The following is a 20,875-nucleotide window of genomic DNA, read 5'->3' as shown; positions in this document are numbered from 1 at the left end:
AAATATGAACAGGGCCTAAGCTTGTTGACGCATGTTTTTAACGGTTAATATCTCTAATTATCTATATTTTAAAATTATAAATAGTAAATATTAATAAAATAAAAATCAACACGATTCAAACAAGATCCCACGTGACTATATTTTATCGTATCCCCTACATCACAAAAGTAAATCAAAGTATAGTGTGTGAAAAGTGTAAAAGTCAAACGATGTCAACTAAAACAACAGATTAGTTACATGATTAAGTACTATAGTAATAGAGTAAATAAATATATAATACCTAAACTTTATACGTTATTCACTAAGACAATTCCAATAAGTATCCATCAACGAGAAATTTTTTTTTAAATTTTTTTTTGATAAGTCACTAACATTAGTCAAAGCCTCAAAGGGTTATTAGTGATGTTATAGGAATAGAGCTTTATTAGATCCAATACAAATATACAAAACTTTATATGGAGTATGTAATCCCATTGAATTCTCTCTCTCTCTTTTTTTTTTTTCTCTTGAGTCATGTCCCACCTAAAACAATGATGTTTTGATAAATTTTGTATTCATACTATAAACATTACCTACTAAGGTCACTTTCTTATTTTTTAAGTTTGACCAAAATTAGTATATGCAATTATATTTTAGTAAAACTTATAATAATGTAATACTTGGACGAAGTAGATATCAACAATATACGAAGTATTACACAGTTAGGTTTTAACTTTATATATTACTCTACCTGTTAGACTATATGATCACAATCAAGGTACGGATAATACATAAGTCATATTGTTGTTTCTATAAAAATCAAAAACTATAATCATATTCTTTTACCACAAAATAATACTGCAGAATTGCAGACACTACACTAGCAATGACTAGTCACTGGAGCAGCTATCCTCATTTTCTCAGCACCACCATCATCATCACAAAGCTCTACCAAATGGTTGACTTACAGAATAGCGGCACAAATCTTAAAACCCAATGACACAATTGCACAAATCTTAATACCACCATCATCATCTTACATCCTTGCATAACCCAAAATTAAGCGATACTCTCCCCTTGAAAGTCAATCAATACTGACCTACTGTTAGCAAATTGGAAGGTATATCTTGACAATGTTCAAGTCTCAGAAGCTCTTTAATTTAAGATACCTTCAAATGATTGTCTGCTACACCAGGTCAACATCTGCTCCCACAAGCTGGAGATCACACCGGGATGTATACAAGAGAAAACTCCCTTTGTTTGTGCCTTAAAACTTCCCGTTACTCTATGTCCTAGAAATGCACATGTCAACACCATTCTTTAAATGATCCAAATCCCAAGGAATCATACACCATATCCCAGAGACATCAAACTACTGTTGCTGTTCTTGAATTTTTAGGGGGGCCATTTCACTTTCTTCTTGTTTCCCTCTGACTTTTGAAATCCGAAGTGGCAAATCCAATCTTCTCAGTCTCTCAGGCCAAATTCTGTTGAGTAATAGAGGCATAACAAATCAGACCACAAAAGCAATAATAGGTATCAGCTAAATCCAGAAATTGTATTCTGAAAACAAAAATCCAGGGGGATGGGGACAGACTGAATTGCTGTCACAAGTTGCAGCTGTGCTACTTAAAAATCCACATATGGACATATGGTGACATTGATGAGGATGTTATGTTACATTGTTTTAAGCACTAAGTCTCTGAGTCTCCCCACCTAGCAAGAAGATAAAAGTGCCTAAGTGGTGAATATGACTACACCCAGATGTTTTTGTAAACTTGGTGCAATTAGAAGTCCACAAGTGAGTTTTAGGGCATCCGACTATCTGAGTATCAAATAGCTGTCTATACTTAAGTCCAGTTCGGCGCACAATGAAGCATGCAACAAAAACAGTGAAGGAGTTTTTAAGAGCCAAAATAGGATAGTGGCACTACGTGATTGGAATGGTTAAAAAACATACAGAGGACAGCACCAAACATACACTCAAACTCGCTAGCTAAAATTCTAACATATTTATTTCTTGCAGCAACTATGTTTATTGATCCAAATCTCCAATAACAAACAAACGAATATTCACAGGTTATATGACTAAGATCAGCTAAAATATTCTCCTGGACTATTTAGCAATCTGCATTCAACATGTAAACTGTTTCTCTAAGCAGAATATATTTGTAAGTTTCCTTTACTTACAGATCCAATCTCTCATAAATAGCCCGCCTCACGGAAGAATTGAGACCATACGCTATTGAGTTGAAAAGGCCCTGACAAACAACCAAACAACAGAAGATGAACCTGATTTCAAATATGAATAAAATGCAATAAAATGGAGCATATACGCTAAAAAGAGAACAGATAATCTCTCCATCCAGGAACAGTGGTTACATTGTCCCAATTCTTTTTATATAAGAATATAACATGGTTTTTCAAAAAGTTTTGTTTATAATAATGGCATAGTAGTAAATTCAATCATAATCCATTACTATATTAGAGAAGGTGATAACTTTATCCGGACATCCCAAAATTTATAAGTAAACTTTAAACTATTATTTCTGGACATGAGCCTCCTAAAAGTATAAACTGAGTCTACAACCTCAGAGTGTAGCATTCTTTAAAGTGAGGGCCCACCAAATTTTGATCTGTTTTGGATCCTACAACCTCATAGTGTAGCATCTAGTAAATTGAGGATCAACCTAGGCAACTAAATCTGGCTGAAAACAAAATAATCATGAAATAAAAAGACAAAAGAATGCTGGATATGAATCACATGATCAAGACACTTGAAGAATCAGCTTTATTGCCTGGTACAACATAGGATCAATGTAATTTGCACAAAAATAACAAAGACAGAAGAATCAACCCCTTTCTTTCCATCCAGTAAATTTATCAAAAAGAACTTGAAATTACCATCAGTGCAGCAGTCCCCACATCAAGAAAAGAAAGCCAAAAGATTTTATGCCCTGGTTCAATCAGATCATGAATCCGATTTATTGTGCCAAAAGCCCATGAGCCAATAAGTATAAGAGGATAATAACCCCATCGGTTTAAGGCCTAAAAACAAAGAAGATAGAGATTTCAGCCAGGGTTAGCAAGATCTTAAAAAAAAATTCCAAAAATAATAAAGCAATCAGTCAATGGTCATTGGTAAGTACGTTCATGTAACCATCTAATTCTTCGTGTAATATGGGCCTAAAGCTTCCTTTTGTAGTAATGAGCTACAGGCCCATAAGAAGATGTGTAAGACAGCAAAAAAATCTCATACAGAAACCATGACACTTACGCTTTGTTTGGATAGCAAAGAAGGAAGGAAAGGAAGGGTATGGAAAAAGGAGGGAGGGAAGGGAAAAGAAAGGGAGGGGGAGGTGAGCTACATTTTCCCTCCAAATCTCTCCAAATTTAGAGGGATTAAGCTTATTAAAGAGAAAGGGAAAATGGATCCCTCCCTCTTCTTCCCCTTCCTTCCCCCAATCTTTTACCCAAACAAGAGAATTTGTCTCTCTCCCTTTCTCTTCTCTTCTTTTCCTTCCATTTCTTTCTATCCAAACAAAGTGCTAAGGTATAAGACAGGTGAGGCTACAAATAATAAAAACTAAAATTTGATTCAAAAATCTGCAAAGAGAAAAAAAAAAAAATTGAAGTATAAATAGAAGCATGAAGCAGATGTGATAAACATGGAAGAGCAGCTAATGACATGAATAATGCAATGCATCAGAGATTTAGGCAATTGGCAAAGAAGATACATCAAACTTAAACATACTCTCATGTCTGGCCTAGCATCAGATTGGTGTGCCCGGTCCGACATGCCAGCTGCCATCTGAAATTATGAGGGATAGAGGGCATTTCAATATTCAGCCTAAGACTGATCAGTATGAGTGAATTAATTGGACTGTGCAATGAAAAAACATTTTTATGCATGAGTCAGTACATACACGAGTTGCGTTTTTCAGCATGCGGATCACTTGAAGATATGTAAAACCATTGTAGAGAATCGCACCCCAAAGCGGAGCATAGAATGTTCCGAAGTGGACAACCTAAGGATGAAGGCAGTCGGATTAACATCAAACACAAGCATGAAAGAAATGAGCCATCAACTTCATTTTATAGTAGCCAATATTCTGATTTGAAAACACATTAAGACGAATACAAATAATTTAAAAGAATCCCCCGAATCCTTACAAATAAGGACGAGAAAGGGAGAAGACCATGGCAATTTTAAGGAATGAATGTCTGTCAAATTAACACTAGACTTATCTTCTTTCTCATTAGCTATTCCCCATTCACATGTCAAAAGTAAAGGGAGTTCAATTTCTTTTTAAGTAAACACATTAATTATGATACTTGTGAAAAGAAATGTGGAAGCAAATATTCATAAATTAATTAAACCAAATTGCATTTAAGGTCAGGAATCTTAGAACTTAACAAGATCTATTCAAAATATATCACAGGATAACTAGAGGTATATGATTTTGTTCTTGCCTTTCCTGCACGGCCTGTTTGGGACCAACACCAAGCACGTATATGACTATGATGATTACCGATGGAGCGCATGATAGTCATGACCAGAGAAGTTCCTGAATGAATACAAAAGCACTCAATTCAATTAAAGACGAGGAAAATAAGATAAGCAGCATGACTCGTTGCCATGCCTGTAAGAAAAACGAGATAAGGCGAACAGACCAAGGTCATGAATGTAGAAATGGAGAGGGCATGATAACAAAAGATAGATCCTGAGACATGGAAAACACGCATACCCCATACATAGAGGTGGAAAACAGGCTCTAAATCTTCAACATCAGTCTTGTGTTGCACAACAGTACGATGAAGGGTAAAAGCTATAGTGGTTGTCCATAAAAAGGACGCGACGCAGAAGAAATGAGTGCTATAACCCTGAGCATAGCAGAAGAACCCTGTAGATGGATCTCTACATAGAATGGGAAACACTGATTAACACTGAGTATATACTCGTATATCACAAGTAATCATAGAATTAAAGTAAATGAATAAGCAGTATAATGAATGATGCGATGGACAATTAGACATGACATACATACAAACATACCCAATAATATTGAAAAAACTGCAAAGCATGTCCTGCAATAACAAACCAAACGACAATGTGATCCAAACATACTTAATAATATGAGAAAATAATGAATATTGAATCCAATTGTAAAAATGACCTAAAAATGCAATAGAGAGATACATAGCAGTGATTGTAAATTAAAATAAAAGGAAGAAGAAGAAGAAGAAGAAATTGATAGAATGATTGTTAGGAGAGAGAAAGAGAGTTACAGAGAGAGCGAGATAAAAGACGAGCTTGAAAGAGAACTTGCGAAGGTCCTTGAAAAGAATGTAACAAAGGACAATGAAGCTAGATCCAATCAATGACAATGTTGAAGCAACCATGTTCACCGTCGCAAGTATTTCTCGATCTCCGCCGGACAAACTCCCAACATTACCACCACCACTACCTCCCGCCGCCGCCATTTTCGCCTCTTCTTTTGATCTTCTTCCAACGCCACCACTTGCCTTGTCTGATTTTCTTCTTTGCTATAACACCAGTTATTGCCTTCTTAATATTTTATTTTAATATTTCTATTTTCAAAAAGTAAGCACCAAATAGTCGCTTTGGCCGAGTGGTTAAGGCGTGTGCCTGCTAAGTACATGGGGTTTCCCCGCGAGAGTTCGAATCTCTCAGGCGACGTTTTTAATTCATTCTTTCATTCATATTTATTGAGCTGAAATGAAAATTTTATGTGAGAGGGAAATTAAGAGATGAACTGATTGAAACTGAACTGAAATTAAGTAAATATGAAAAGACTCTATTTTTTTAGCTTTTTACAAATTAACTTATTTGCCCCAATCAGCTCTTTAAATAAGCTCCTTTACCAAACAATCAATTTAGATGATTTTTGTAGTCAAACCTCTATCTTGGTCAAATAGGCTCATTTTTGGTCAAAACTCTAATCAACAAACATGGCTTTAATGGGTTAGTCTATCACAACTTAGCAGCGACATGAGTTCATCACCAAGGAAAACTCATATGACCTTGGTGTTATCAAAGTCTTCATTGCATAAGCTAAATCTCCACTAAAGCATTCTCATAGCTCTCGAATACGGTATTCACAGAGTTGAAATTGAGAATGACAACCTTTTAGCTACCAAACTTATCTAAGGTATCTGCTCCATTTCATGAGAGATTAAGCACATCATCTTCATTCAATATAATTAGAACACTTTCTCTTTTCAGTTTCATAAGTTGGATCATTCACCATATATCGAGAAACAAATAGAGTACAAGACTATATAGGAAATGCGGGTCATTTTGTTAGCGATATGGATATTATTTCTTGTCATATACTAAGTATCAAGTTTAATTCTCATTTTTCCAGAAGATGCCTGCGCAGAGAATTTCCCTTACAAAGAAGGGTTTTTTCTATTGTTTCTTTTACCTTTAAAAAACAACACATGTAAGTATCTTTTCTCCTTTTTTTTTAACATTTGACTTTTACACTATTCACATATTGCACTTTGACTTGTTTTTGTGATTTATGGATACAATAAAACATAGTCACGCGGGATCTAGTTTGAATCATCTCGATATATCAATACTATATACTAAAAGACACACCAGCAATGACACGTGTCATTTCCTGGTGTGTCCCTTGTCTTTTTATTTTATTTATTTATTTTTTTGAAAAAAAAGTTATATAAGGAAAAAATCTTTCTACATATAAGTAATAATTACATATGAAATATACAACAGTAGAACATTTGATTTAGCTTTCCAAAAAAGATATTGACAACTAATAAGTTAAGCAAATAAATTAAAAATAATATTCTTAACATACAAGTAATTTGTGACATGTGAATGTGGACAATTTATTTAAGGAATGAAAGACATATTATAAATTATATACGTTTATAACAAAAAAAATTATATATTAATTTCTTAATTTTTTAACCATGTAATAGAAGTTACGGGCTTAAATAATAAAATGTGAATATTAAATCAACAAATAATATTTTTTATCATTTTTTGATTTTGTCATGTTTTTAAAATCAATTATTGAAAAGTACCGTGCATGACACGGGAACTAACCTAGTATATACTAAAAGACACACCAACAATGACACGTGTAATCTACTAGTGTGTCCTTAGTTTTATTTTTTTTGAAAAAAAATTATTTAAGAATCAAATCCTTTACATATATAAAGTATAATGGAAGATTTGAGGCATCTTTCCAAAAAAAAAATATTGAGAGCTATGAACTTAAATTAAGCAAAAAATAAAATAAAAAATAATATTTTTTATCATATTTGTGATATATGGAGTATTTGTTTTAGGAAAGACATACATTATATATGTACGTATTATATATGGCGTACGTGCTATGTACCACGTTTATTACAATAAGATTATATATTTCTTAATAGAAGCTAAGCTACAAGCTTCAACAATGAAATGCCCATATCAAATCAACTAATGAAACTTTTGCTATTTCCTTGAATTATTTATGACTAGCATATTAATTAATTAAAACTATACTATAATTAACTATGGATACTTCAATAAAACTTGTCAAGACCGGCACATGTTCATTATTATTAGTGTAATTTTTCTTGCCAAATTTTGTTGTTCCATTCAATTGATATGAATATAACATACAAAAGTAAAGTTTTTTTTTTAAATATATATAGTGTTAATTTTAAAAATAGTTATTGGAAATTAACCTAGTATTTTATCAATATCCACTTTTTATAATCTTACAATGTTGATAATAAGAGATATTAATCGTTAAAAACATACGTTGGCAAGCGTGGTAATTAAAATGTGTCAACTAAAAAAATGGAGGAAATATCTTGCAAGGGTAACGAAATAGTTAGGGCCTGTTCTCTTACGTTGAAATTCAGTTCAGTTCAGTTCAGTTCAATTCAGTTCAGTTCAGTTCAGCTGAGTTCAGTTCAGTTCAGTTTAATTCACTTCAGTTCACTTCAGCTCCTAATTTCCTTCTCTTATAAAATATTCATTTCAGTTCAGTTCAGTTCAGTTCAGTTCAGCTGAGTTCAGTTCAGTTCAGCTGAGTTCAGTCAATGAGAACAGGCCCTTGCTAATAGTTAAACATGTGAGTGTATAGCGAAATGAAATGGAAATAAGTTGCTTTATTGGTTTGGATTTTTATTTTTTGATTTTTAAATCAAGGTACTAGTTGACAATCTATCTATCTATACTAATCTATTAAAAGGCGTTCCTAAGAGCGTCAATATGCCACGTAATTTCTTTTGTATTGCACCACGTCACCCTGTCAACATCTAATGATGCCACATATTCACTCAAACAATGTTAATCATTACGCCACGCCACTCAAGCAATCAATATTATTTCATATAATGCGCCACATCACTCAAGCAACTAATATTACTCCATATAAAAACATAAGGATTAGGAGATTCAAGCCCTCAACCTTTTATAACAAAGATGGTTATAGATATGCAAAAACTTTTTATATCCACAAACTACAAGGTTCAATTTTTTTTGACAATTACAATATTAGTTTGACAATTACAATATTAGTTTTGAAAAGCATTTTCAAAAAAACTATCGATTGCATGTGTGCAATAGTAGCAGCATGGGCAACGCCTAGGCTACTCGCCTACTCATTAGCTAGTGAATGAATGAAAACTCGAGACACTAGCTTACAAAATCGGAGAAAAAAAATCTATTGTAAAGTGAGATCTAATTAGATTTTTCTTGATATTTTTCATTTGGTTTTACTACATCCGTTTCTTTTTAGTTGACACGTATTCCTTTTTAGGAAGTTTTTTTTAGTTGATACGTTTCCATTTGGGATAACTTTTTTATCTTGCATTTAAAAGCTACCCCACTTGCTTTTTCATTCTCTCTCACTCTCTCTCCTCTCATTAATATATGTGCCTAAATCAAACGCGTCAACTAAATAGAAACGGAGGAAGTATTAAAGAATTTTAATTGCATACTAAGAGCCTGTTTTGATTTATTGAACTAAGCTGAATTGAACTAAATTAAAGCTGAACTGAACAGAACTGTTTATTAGAGAAGGAATTTAGAAGCTGATTAAAGTAATTTACGTAGTAGATAATTTGATGCAAAGTGAAGGGGAAAAAAGTCGGTAGTAGTAAAAAAAGAAATGAGAAATTTGGAGTTATGAAGTGTGAAGACGGTAGTAGGCGGTGGTAATGGGTTTGGTGAGATATGGAGTTGGATGTGTTGGAAGGAAGTAAGCACGAGGCTTGAATTTCCAAAAATAATAAAAAAGCAGAAACGAAGACCTTACGATGTTATAAAGAAGAGTGGGCAAATTGGCAACATAATTCAAACAATTGGAATTGGGGGTGTCTTCTCTTCTGTTGTTAATTCCACTGTCACCCAAACAACCTACACCAAAGATCACCGGCAGCAGCAGCAGCTGAACCCTAATTTAACATCAACAGTTTGAATAATTGGGTATTTACTCATCACTCTCTTTTCAATCATTACTACTTCTCCGTACTACACTAGATTAGATAGTCATTCATTCTTCCTGGATTTGCAAAGCAGCAGTGAGCACCATGGGTTTACTTTGCAGCAGACATCAACATTCCACTCAACCTGATCCTGAAAATGCCCAGGTTCTTTTTTCATTACTTGTATTTAATTACTACTGCAATTACAATTCCCTCACTTTTGATCTTCCAATTCCAATTCCAGGCTACTGAGATCGAAAGAAGGATTGAGAGAGAAACTATTGCTGAAAAGCATATACAGAAGCTCCTTCTACTTGGTATGCTTCTCTCTATCTCTCTCTTCTAATTGCTTTTTTGATTATTAATTTAATTACTCATTTGGTGGAGTATTAATTTCCTTTTCAAGGTGCTGGAGAATCCGGTAAATCAACTATTTTCAAGCAGGTACCATTATTCATTATTTCAGTTGCTTCTGTCTTCATTCATTACTTTTACTTGTACTACTAGTAGTAATGTCTTACACTAGTTACGCGCTTGCAGATTAAACTTCTATTTCAGATGGGATTTGATCATGCTGAATTGAACACCTATACCCCCGTTATTCATGCCAATGTCTATCAGACTATCAAAGTATGCAATACTTGATCAAGGGTGTGTCAGTTGTTTCCCTTTTTGACATGCCTTCCTTTTTACTTTCTCCGTCTTCATTTTCATTTCACTACAATTGCTGCATTTCTAATCATCTTATGCTTGTTTTTTTCCTTAGTTATTGATTGATGGCTCCAAGGAATTGGCTCTTAATGAAACCGACTCTTCAAAGTATACCTTGTCCACCGATAACAAGGTTAGACTTTACTCTTCCATAAGTTACAGGTTTGGCTTTTATGCTAAACTTGTTTTTTCATTTCTCTCATTTGCTAGACATTTCATGGATCGATTTTTGTCCTTCTCACTTTCTGAGGGAATATTTTCTCCTGTTAGGAAATCGGAGACAAGCTTTCAGAAATTGGTGGCAGGTTGGACTATCCACAACTCACTAAAGAGCTCTCTGAGGAAATTGAAAAATTATGGAAAGATCCGGCTATTCAGGTTGTTATTGCATTTGGTTATTTCAAGATGCTGGATCTGGTGGCATTTGTTTGTTTACCATATTTTCAATAGATATGATTGTATTCTTCAACAACTTCTACTCACTCGCATATTCTCTGTAGGAAACTCATGCCCGCAGCAGTGAACTCCAACTTCCAGACTGTACCGATTATTTTATGGAACACCTAAATAGACTTTCTGATGTAGATTATATCCCTACAAAGGTGCGTGATGCTTTTATATTTCATTTCATCACCTTTCATTTTTCTTTTGGTGGTTGATTTATGCAGAAAACATATTTAAACTTATATCTTCGAATTTAGAGCACTTTTATGATCTACCCCCATATGTGTAATCTAGCAACCAATAAAAGTAGCTGACAATAGAACAACTGGGAGAAGCATATGAGGGATATTGCTAGTTCTGAATTTTTGCTCTTTACCCCTTATACTTGTAATGTTCCCTAGTAACTGTTTATTTTACATCATTTATCTGGTTTTATACTTTTTACTGCACCTTTTGATTCATGTATAATTCATCCATAGCATTTTTAGTACATCATTATGACTGCATTCTATGTCCTTGCCAATGGCATTGTATATCCAGGAAGACGTTCTTTATGCCCGTGTCCGCACAACAGGGGTTGTTGAGATCCAGTTCAGGTAAACATTGTGCTGAAATGAATTATCTCTAGGTTTTTATGCATTTTCAGTTCAGTTAAACACAGTAGTACTGCTTCTTTCTCCTTGTGACTTGTCTCTGTTATCTTTCTTCGAGTATGATAAAAACTCAAGAAATTGCTTTTAGGTAGTTCTGAACTTTAGTGATATGGAGGTTATCTCTGGTACTGCACTAGCTTGTGTCTTAACTATTTATTTTTTTATCTGTCCAAAAATTCACAGTTTTTTTATCTGTCCAGAAATTCACAATTTATAACACCTTTTTCTTCTCTCCATTTTTATTAAAAATTTTAAATTACAGCCCAGTTGGAGAGAATAAGAAAAGTGGTGAGGTATACAGACTATTTGATGTTGGAGGCCAAAGAAATGAGCGAAGGAAGTGGATCCATCTTTTTGAAGGTGTCACAGCTGTAATCTTTTGTGCTGCTATAAGCGAGTAAGATGTTCTTTTCTTGGCTTGTTAGTATATTATTGTATGTTTTTGATGTTATTTTACTTAAGATGTGTGTCCCGTAATTTAGATGTTAATATCACCTATCGTGATGACATTGTAATTTAAATTTTTAGGACTTGAAGGTTTCAGAGATCTTACCATTTAACCAAGTTTCCTTTCAGTTGAACTCTCTGTTTCTTTGGTGATTCTTGATTGATGAAGAGACTAATTAATTAGTGAAATGAAAGTGAAACTAATATGAACTTATGTTGGGTAGGATTGAAGGATTAGGAAGATCACCCTGTCCAAAAAAAAGGATACAGTAAACCACAGCCTTAAGTTACTGAAACTAGAATTAGTTTTCTTTAGATACATGAATTCCACGAGGAAAATTAACCCTGCTGGAATCCTAATGCTTGCACTGAAGTACAAAATCACCAATGTGAGAAAAACTCTCTCATTCATCACGTGCACCATATTCACCTCAGATTTTCAACTTGGCCCAAATCTGTGCTGTGCTGCTTGTTTTGGATTTTGATGAATCATAAATAATTACCTGTGGTTTCCAAGCAATAAATAATTAGGCCAATTCTTGCTTTATTGGTGCTCATTATAATAGCATAGAATTCATCCAAAATGCAACTCAACATGTATCTCCTCTGTAATTTTCTACTCTTCAAACTGAAAATGCATGCAGCAATATAAATAAACTTCAAATCCTGAAGTCAAAATTAATCTCCATGATTCAGTCCAGCTTGTTATGTGCGGAATTTTTATCTGAGGTCATGTTTAATTTTAAAAGATTAAATTATTTGTGGTCATGTAATTGTTCAAATTCTTTACAATAAACTCTGATATAGAAGACAGGCTTCTTCCTGGCAACCATGATGCTGTAGTTATTTGTTGTTTTTTTTTGGCTTGTCATGCAATTATTCAGATCATCCATTTTCTTAATGAAGGTGAAAACCTTAAGATCTGTCTATCTGTTGGGTGCATTCCAGTTCTTCATAGTCCCTATGATATCTCCTTTTAAGATTTAACCCTATTGATCATAAATCTAGACCCTTAGTAAAATCCTTCCCTGCCTTTTTTACTCCAGGATTTAGCAAATCATGAATTCTCTAATTCACTTTTGTTACACCTGTGTTTTTGCTAAGAAGTCACTGCCTGCCTTTAGCAACATGACCCTTTCTTGCATCACTATCTGATGCACAACTTCATTAGCCGAAGCACCATCACTATTACCTCATCTACAAGCACCTACTGCCTCCTCTCCCCTCTGCTGTAAGTGCAGTCATTCATCTCCCTGGTGCCTCCGTCCCTCACTCCACCACCATTGCAATGAGTCCACAACTACCACTACCAAAATTCCTGACGCCCCCCCCCCCCCCCCTCCTTCTCCCAATAAAAAATTAAAAAATGTGGAAAGTGAAGTACAGAGAATGAACAGAAGAAAATACATTTAATTGAACACATGCTTAATGACTTAATAAAAACAGATTTGACTAATGACTAAAAATAAGGAAACCAATAACCCACTAATTATAACTAAGTTGAAGCGTAAGTTCATCTTAACCTCCCCCCCCCCCCCCCCCCCCCTTCTCCGGTTACCAGAAAAGTAAACTAAAATTGAAGTACAGAAAATGAACAGAAAAAATAACTTACCTTATTTTCTTTGATCTAGATCATCAGTGGACATAGTGATTGTTTTTGGCCAATATTGATTTGGAACTTTAGTGGTCAAATTTGACCCCGAACAACCTACCCCCCCCTTTGTGTGGACGGAGAAGAGGGAGATTTTTGGTGGATGGAGGTGAAAAGAGAGGAATGGTGGTGTGGAGATAGATCAGTGCTGGAGAGGAAAGAACTATGGATTGGATTGACGGATTAACGATGGTGGAGTTTGACCTTTAGAGATTGATTTACCTATGAGCTATGACACTATACTATGAATTGGAGAAATAGATCAGTGATGGTGGAGTTTGACTGTTGATTGATTTACCTACGATACTCTAATTATCATTTCATGCTATTTCGACTCTCTGAGTGGTTTAAACTTCATATGCTATTTCATTTTCTTGATAGATGTTAAATACTAAGACATGACCTTTACTTTTTAAATTTTAACATTTTCAACTGCTATCTGAGAATTTTTTTTTGTTGGCAAATTATGTACTGAGTTTTTGCTTACTCTATGAATCAGTTATGATCAAATGCTCTATGAGGATGAGAATAAGAATCGAATGGTTGAAACTAAGGAGCTCTTTGAGTGGGTCTTGAAGCAGCAATGCTTTGAGGTGTTCCTCTACTATTCTGAAATTATGGGGTACATAGTGTTTTCCTGACAAGATTTAACTGTTTAAATCCTTGCCCTTTTTTTTGCAGAGAACGTCCATCATGTTGTTCCTGAACAAGTTCGATATATTTGAGAAGAAAGTTCAGAAAGTAAGGCCAATAAGCTCTTTGGCCTTGAGAATTTGTTGAATTAACTCAGTATATTGAATGTCGTTCTTTGATCAACAGGTTCCACTGAGTACATGTGAATGGTTCAAGGATTATCAATCAGTTACATCTGGAAAACAAGAGATTGAGCATGCCTATGAGTAAGCACTTCATGGCTTGTTGGCTACTGTCTGCTTTAGCTGTTTTGGTTGGTGGAATTTTTTGAAGTTGCTCATCCCTTTTTTTTTTTTTTCTTTGTTTTTTCCAACTCATATTTGTTTTTGGAATTCTGTAGAGAATTTCAGTGATTGGCAGAATATATGTTTGTAAAAGCTCTTGTTTGATGTTTGGTGCTTTAAGCTATTTACAATAAGTTAGCTTTGTAGATCTGTGAATTATTTGAGATATATTATAGGCAGTAGTCTCAACCTTGGATCTATGGTACCTGCTTTTGTAAATTTTGTTGGCTTACATCCACAATGCAAAGCAGGCAACTTCATGATTAGATTCAATATTTTGATCACTGTATTATACTGTCAGGTTTGTTAAGAAGAAATTCGAGGAGCTCTATTACCAGTGCACTGCCCCTGATCGTGTTGATCGAGTTTTCAAGATTTACAGAACAACTGCTCTAGACCAGAAGCTTGTGAAGAAGACTTTCAAACTGCTAGATGAGACTCTGAGAAGGAGAAACCTTGTTGAGGCAGGTTTGTTGTGATACAAAATGGCATTTCGGTGTGAGTTTGTTAATATACGTAGTATGTGGTTTTGGGGGCGGGGATCATATTTTAAGTGTCAAATTCAATTAATTAAAAGAGGGAGCAGAAAATTTTGACACCAAATTTGACTACTGTGTATTGTCTGTACACCACATTTCTTCTTTAGATTACACTGCCACAAATTGAATTATCTGTTCCATATTAATATTGGCTTTCCTCCACTCTGTCGGAGCGCCAGAATACCTTGTAGCTAAATATTTCAATCAGAAGATTATTTACTGACAGCTAGGAATCTTACTGAAGTAAAATCATATGTTCCTGTATTCCTTTGTTGCCAAAAGTTACTATTTTGAAGTAAATGACCATAGATTACTTCTGCATGCATTCGTGCTGAGTTAAAAACGTATTAAATTTCCAATTTTGCTAGCATCATGTGAGGTACAACCGCTGCATTTGCTGAATGAGGTTAGTAGATTGGAAGGAAGAGGGTGATTTGTTCTATTCTGTAGCTTCATGTATTCATGTGGTTATATATAGGTAAGTGCTTATCAAAAGCAAGGAGCACAAGATGTTTTCTGCATTGTCTCCATGAGCTCATGACTACATCATGAATTCCTAGTTAACAAACTGAACCAAGCAGTATAGTGCTTGAGCAGACATCAGTATCCTCTACCCACAAGCTTGCATTCATCTCTGCAGAAAGAGATGTGTGGGAGTATTTAAAGGCCCTTTAGCTGACTGGGATAGAATGACCTGACCCAAGAACAATCCAACAAACCCGAAGTGACCTGAACTTGAATTCGAACTGGCACGGAAAAGCTGACCTAGAATGCTAGAGCCTAGAGCGACCCAATTTGATATGACCTGACAGCCTGTACACCTGATTTCACAACTCTATATCTGATGTCTTATTTAAGGTTAATGCTGTCTTGTTATACATAAGGAACAATCCTTAAGGTTTAAGGCACCCACATTTTAATGCACCGCTGCGAAAATTCAATGAAAAAAGACCTCAAGATGCCTCCATTTGGCCTGAAACTACCCAAAATATAAATACCTTGTATAGGTTTTTTTTTTTTTCTTTTTTTGGTGGATGACTATATGGAATAATTACTTTTGATTCATGTAGGTGAACCCACTTAAGAGATTAAAGCTTTAGTTGATTGATTGGGTTTTTTTTTTTTAAGAGTAAAAAAACAACCTGAGTAGTCTAAAAACCCACTCATCTTAGTGATCTGTGTTATGTTTCAACTCATTCATGTCTTCAACTAGAATAGAACTAGTTTATTAACTTTCACCTTGTCTAAATAACATAGCATTATTAGGCATAAAAATAACAAGCAGATGAATATTTACAAATAGAAATGAGTTATCTAAATTGTGGAATCAGGACTCGGGAGGGGTCCATCTTTTGTCGCATTAACCACCAGGTCCATTTTCTCACTTTACATTAGTCCTAATAGTTAACGTAAACTTGGCTGACGTTAACTACCCCCTTAATATCCGCAATGATTTGGTGAGACAAACTAAGGTGTTCGCTTTGAATGGAAGCAAAATTAGAACATCATTAGGAATTGTAATCTAAGGTCCCTTGCCGAAATAGCCAGAAGTTTACCATTGTTTGCTTATCTTAAAGGCAATTATCAGTTGTAATTACTGTATATTTGCTACTGCAGATAACGACAGCTCGGCAACGAACTTGATTTGAAGCACCTAATAATCTAATATGCTGTTTTCAGTCTTTTCCCCATTAGGTAGAAACTTAACAGGAGCTTAATCAATAAACATACACTGCTCATGAATGGTTGAACAAATGTTAAAAAATAGGCTCGTATTTCATGAACAAATTACGTTCAATAGTAGCTCATAAGCAGTATGTGTTTGCTAACAGAACTCTGAAATTATAGTATGAATTGCTATTGAAATCTCCCTATAAAAAGTCATAGAATTTGTAGAAACAGGCCTTGTGTCATATCTTCTAGCTTACCTTAAAACTACAAGCAGCGGCTGTATAGACTCAGCAACGAGCTGCTCAATCAAGTTACAGATGTTTGGGAGGACAAACAGAAAGGCACTATAGATCCATACTTTTATATACAGACACAAATCACTTACAATTGTATGTTAGTATAATAATCATGGAGTACTCTGTATTAGAAAGTGGGAGGGGAAGGAGGGGCCTCCCAGACATCAAAGACATTTTCTTCACTGTGTAGAGCAAAGAGTCGATCCCCAGCGATGGAGAAGTCACAAATAGGACCCCCATATCCACGCCTGAGCCTGGAGGTTAAAACCCAATCAGGGCCTGAGAATACAGAAATGGAATCATTCATGGAAGAGAAAAGCTGGGAGTTGTGAAAGGCGAGCTTAGGGTAGCAAGGCTCATCCTCTGCAATTTGCATCCTCTTATTAGCTTTCATAACATTAACCAAGCGACTCCTAGAGCTCCACCTTACACTGGAAGCAGAGCTTCTGAGGTCTATAAAGCCCAAGTCCTCGAACTCGTTGACAACACATATGGAGCTTGCATCCTCCATGGCGATGGCATCCCTGACACGCTTGTCATCGACCAAAATTGGATTTGGGCCAGAAGCTCCAATGTCGGACCAGGACCAAACCATGGACTTGGCTCTGAAATCCAACAAGCTGATATAACAGTTGTCCTTCCTAGGAAAAAGGGTGGCCACCAGTAGGCAATTGGATGCCGGGAGCCACTGCAGCCTGTCTGCATCCCCAAGAGACCACCCTAAAGGCTCGTAGAAGAAATCGACCTGCTGGCCCGTCTCCTGGTCCCACACCCCAATGCCGTACTCATTGCTTCTGCCCTTGCAGCTGGAGTAAATCATTTTGGTGTTAGAGTCAGAGGTGCTGAAAGCCAAGGCACCTGCAGTAAAGCTCTTGACTTGATTATCATGTTGGACCTGAAATTTATGACGTAGCTCTCCGTTAGACGCGTTGAAGAGGCCCATACCACCGTCTCCACGGCCGAGCCTCTCACAAGCGCTGACGACAACATGGTTAGCATCCAACCAGCCAACGTCGTTGACAATCTGGTAGTCCAAATGCAGGGGAGGGTGCTCCTGAAGCATCCAATCATAGACATGGACCATGCAGCCATGAGCGACACAGCAGCCACCGTCAGGACCAGCGCGAATGGCAGTGCCATCACCGGGAGCACGGCCGGTGACAGAAGTGGTGAGGCGGAGGCAGTTACCATCAAAGGGGCCCCACTTAGCGGCGCGGACATGGTCAGAGAGGCCGTAGAATTGGGCCTCCCTGAAAAGAAGCTTCTCAGGGAGATTAGGGGGGATGTAGAGCTCACCAGTACGGAGAAGGTCGAGGAGGACACGGAAGCATTGGGGGTTCCGATCAATGAAGATTTCGGGTTTGGATTGGGAATTGAAATTGAGATTCCAATGATCATCAAAGAGAGCCCCGAAAAAGGAGTTGCGGCCGGCATTAGCAAGCGTGGTAGAAGTAGTTTGGAAGATTTTACCGCCAACGTTGAAGGTAACAATGTCTTTTGGGACCATTTCTTCTCTCCTATTAATCACAGGAATTGCCGATCTGGGGAGCGATAGATAGATCACCACTGTTTTTTTGTTATTTATAAAATGAAGAAATTAGAAAGATAGATAGATAGATAGTGATATGAAGCCAGAAATCTGTTTTGTGAATTTGAAAGAAAAGGTGTTTGTTTGGTAGGGAAGAGCAGAGGAAAGAATTAGACAAATTCAAAAATGATGAAAATAGGAGTGGTTGGGTAAGTCTGTAATCCGTAGCTTAATTAGTTTAGTGTTTGTTTGCTGCGCCTGCGATACTGCACCAACCTCTTACCTTTTTCCACGTTCTAGCCGCCTTTCCTTTCCTCTCCTCTCTCATACAGTCAAAACCAAAAAATTACTTGCTCATTAGTTAAATCTGTTTCGACTTTTGCCTTCTAAGCAAGGCTATAATCTGTTTTTTGCTTTCATTTTCTTGTCTTTATTACACTTGTTGTTACTTCTTAATTGAGGGAAATTATTATGAGTACTTCATTCGTTTGTTTAAGATAAGCTTCGTCTCTACTTAAATAATAAGAGTTGTATCGAGTAAGTCTGTGATTTTATCCTTTTTCTTATTGTAATAGGGTTGAATTTAAAGTAGAGAATGATCAAGGAATAATATTGATGAAAATGACTTAATGAGGTAATGTTTAATGGATAAACATATAGAAAAATAAGACCATCTTAATTAATTACTTTTAAATGAGATGTGCTTATTCATTTTTTTTTTAATGAGCTTTCATAATAATTAGAAAATCTTGAGTATAACAGTGGTCAAAATCAACATTGAGTAGATTGAGTTATACGACTAAATAATAAGACATATAAACCTGTGAACAATTGCCAAAAGAAGATGGGAAAAGGGGTAAAATAATAATGTCAATGTCAATAATTGAAATTATAATTATGGGATAGTGCTTAAATAGTTGTTGCTCCTAATCCAAGATTATGGTGTGAATAAAAATAATAATGTAGATTAGTATTGAAGTCGGACCCCTCGAAGGAGGAAGAGCGTGTCTTGTGGGGCGTCTTGATAAAAGAATAGATTTTACATATTCTTCGAGACCAGAAAACGACACCAACCCACAGACCAAATAATACTTAATTGGTCAATATTCAAATAAATGAGTTTTTAGTATTTAGTCGACGACTTTACTCATTCATTCCTCTTAAGCTACGAATGCTTTGGTCAACTCTTGTACACTAAACAATTACCATTCCAATTTCTCTTCCGTCATAAATGCAACCAATCTTCATCTTTCTACTTCAATTCTTTTACCAATTTGTCAGTTCATACAACTAAGTTTGCAGCAATATAATATAAAGGGTAAATGAATATGAACTTCCTTGTTACAATTTTTTATACGATAACTACAGCTTCTATATACTTGTATATTGTGAAGGATTGTGGACCATACCCAAAGTAACGTTACATAAATGTGTATTCTTACTTCTTACGGTATAGTGCAATGTGTTCTTTGTTGCACATGATAATTTGAGTTGTTTATTGAGAGTGATGTTCTGTTATACTTATTCAACTTTTATGTAGCTTCTTAATATGAATTGAATTAACTCGTATAAAGTTTTGGCTTATAAAATATGTTTTTTTTTTTTTAATCTTTTAGTAAAAAAATAATCTTTTGAAAAATTGAGTGTTGCCATAATAAATATACTTCTTTTTCTCTAAAAATACTTGTTGGGAAAAAAATTATGTCAATTTACAAGATTTATTTCCAGTCACTATGGGATACAACTTGTTAATGGTGTCAACATCACGATTAGGAAAACAAACAAAACAATATAATAATTAAATTATCATTGGTGATACTTATCCTTAGAATGATACTACCTATCTAGAGCAACAAGACAACATGAACAGCAACTAAGATAACTAACTCTTAAGCATGAGTTGAATTAAAAATCCTCTTGGATAAGTTTAGAGGTCTCCAGAATCTTCAAACTAGTTTCTTTAGTTAAAAGTAACTAGTAAGCCTCTGTATTAGTCATAAACAAACATTAGCCCAAAGCTTTTTATTGTGCGCTATCTAATGAACCCTCTTATCCACTACGTACTGCTATGTATTCCGTACAATACAACATGAAACATAGCACAACGAGACTGGAGTCAAGGTATTTACACACATGACACAACATAGAGTGTTTGTTGAAAGACATTACGGAGTAGTTGCGATATATTGTTGCCAAAGGTGGATGTTGATGGATGAATAAGTTGAACCAACACACTAAAAACCTTAGCAGTTTCATCCGTGCAAGTGAAGCATAGAATGTAAACCAAGTAAACAAGACTACTGGTCCATTCAAAAATCAAAATTATCAGAGCCATTCAAACTCAACTCACATAAAATATGATACAAGACCCTGCGGCCTTTCCTGAGCAAGGTCACAATAAAGTATAAACAACAACAATCGAGACTCATCTCAGAGGTAATCCTCTGTTCCATTCTTCCAATTAACTCTTTTGACCATCTCCAGCCGCGCTTGGGCTTG

General features: G+C 35.4%; 3 protein-coding genes and 1 non-coding gene across 5 annotated transcripts; 2 read left to right on the top strand and 2 right to left on the bottom strand.

Annotated features, from left to right (window-relative positions):
- Window positions 1-693: 693 nt before the first annotated feature.
- Window positions 694-5,511, bottom strand: LOC145595819 (G-protein coupled receptor 1-like). Its single transcript, XM_081652247.1, has 9 exons — window positions 5,269-5,511; window positions 5,036-5,067; window positions 4,728-4,897; window positions 4,453-4,547; window positions 3,906-4,007; window positions 3,734-3,790; window positions 2,884-3,027; window positions 2,170-2,240; window positions 694-1,466 (listed from the first exon to the last, which is right to left on the bottom strand). Exons 1-9 carry the CDS (start codon window positions 5,461-5,463, stop codon window positions 1,352-1,354), a joined length of 981 nt encoding a protein of 326 aa, XP_081508373.1. The 5' UTR covers window positions 5,464-5,511; the 3' UTR covers window positions 694-1,351.
- Window positions 5,512-5,598: 87 nt separating this feature from the next.
- On the top strand, window positions 5,599-5,680 carry TRNAS-GCU (transfer RNA serine (anticodon GCU)). Its single transcript has one exon. It is a non-coding gene; the product is annotated as a tRNA-Ser (tRNA).
- A 3,503-nt stretch (window positions 5,681-9,183) lies between these two features.
- On the top strand, window positions 9,184-15,206 carry LOC145595818 (guanine nucleotide-binding protein alpha-2 subunit-like). Of its 2 annotated transcripts, none has more exons than XM_081652246.1 (14): window positions 9,184-9,460; window positions 9,557-9,624; window positions 9,704-9,776; window positions 9,866-9,903; window positions 10,000-10,089; window positions 10,226-10,303; window positions 10,441-10,548; window positions 10,671-10,772; window positions 11,155-11,210; window positions 11,530-11,664; window positions 13,865-13,958; window positions 14,047-14,106; window positions 14,185-14,264; window positions 14,644-15,206. In XM_081652246.1, the coding sequence occupies exons 2-14, from the start codon at window positions 9,565-9,567 to the stop codon at window positions 14,819-14,821; spliced, it is 1,152 nt and encodes a 383-aa protein (XP_081508372.1). In that variant the 5' UTR covers window positions 9,184-9,460; window positions 9,557-9,564; the 3' UTR covers window positions 14,822-15,206. The 2 variants fall into 2 exon arrangements, with proteins under 2 accessions (XP_081508372.1, XP_081508371.1); XM_081652245.1 differs by having other exon boundaries at window positions 9,554-9,624.
- A 1,448-nt stretch (window positions 15,207-16,654) lies between these two features.
- LOC145595816 (BTB/POZ domain-containing protein At2g24240-like) lies at window positions 16,655-18,538 on the bottom strand. Its single transcript, XM_081652242.1, has one exon. It carries the CDS (start codon window positions 18,353-18,355, stop codon window positions 16,976-16,978), a length of 1,380 nt encoding a protein of 459 aa, XP_081508368.1. The 5' UTR covers window positions 18,356-18,538; the 3' UTR covers window positions 16,655-16,975.
- Between the last annotated feature and the right edge of the window lie 2,337 nt (window positions 18,539-20,875).

This window comes from Chenopodium album, chromosome 19 (assembly GCF_948465745.1).
Source record: "Chenopodium album chromosome 19, dcCheAlbu1.1, whole genome shotgun sequence".
Classification (NCBI taxonomy): domain Eukaryota; kingdom Viridiplantae; phylum Streptophyta; class Magnoliopsida; order Caryophyllales; family Amaranthaceae; genus Chenopodium; species Chenopodium album.
Note: the sequence above shows the minus strand (reverse complement) of the source record. Positions and strands in the feature narration are given on the sequence as shown.

Coding starts and splice junctions, on each gene's coding strand:
- LOC145595818 (XM_081652246.1), top strand. CDS start 9,565: ATGGGTTTACTTTGCAGCAGACATCAACATTCCACTCAACCTGATCCT. Junction 14,107..14,184: donor TTGAGAAGAAAGTTCAGAAA/GTAAGGCCAATA, acceptor TTTGATCAACAG/GTTCCACTGAGTACATGTGA. Junction 14,265..14,643: donor GAGATTGAGCATGCCTATGA/GTAAGCACTTCA, acceptor TTATACTGTCAG/GTTTGTTAAGAAGAAATTCG.
- LOC145595819 (XM_081652247.1), bottom strand. CDS start 5,463: ATGGCGGCGGCGGGAGGTAGTGGTGGTGGTAATGTTGGGAGTTTGTCC. Junction 4,548..4,727: donor TTTCCACCTCTATGTATGGG/GTATGCGTGTTT, acceptor GTATTCATTCAG/GAACTTCTCTGGTCATGACT. Junction 2,241..2,883: donor TGGGGACTGCTGCACTGATG/GTAATTTCAAGT, acceptor GTTGTTTGTCAG/GGCCTTTTCAACTCAATAGC.
- LOC145595816 (XM_081652242.1), bottom strand. CDS start 18,355: ATGGTCCCAAAAGACATTGTTACCTTCAACGTTGGCGGTAAAATCTTC.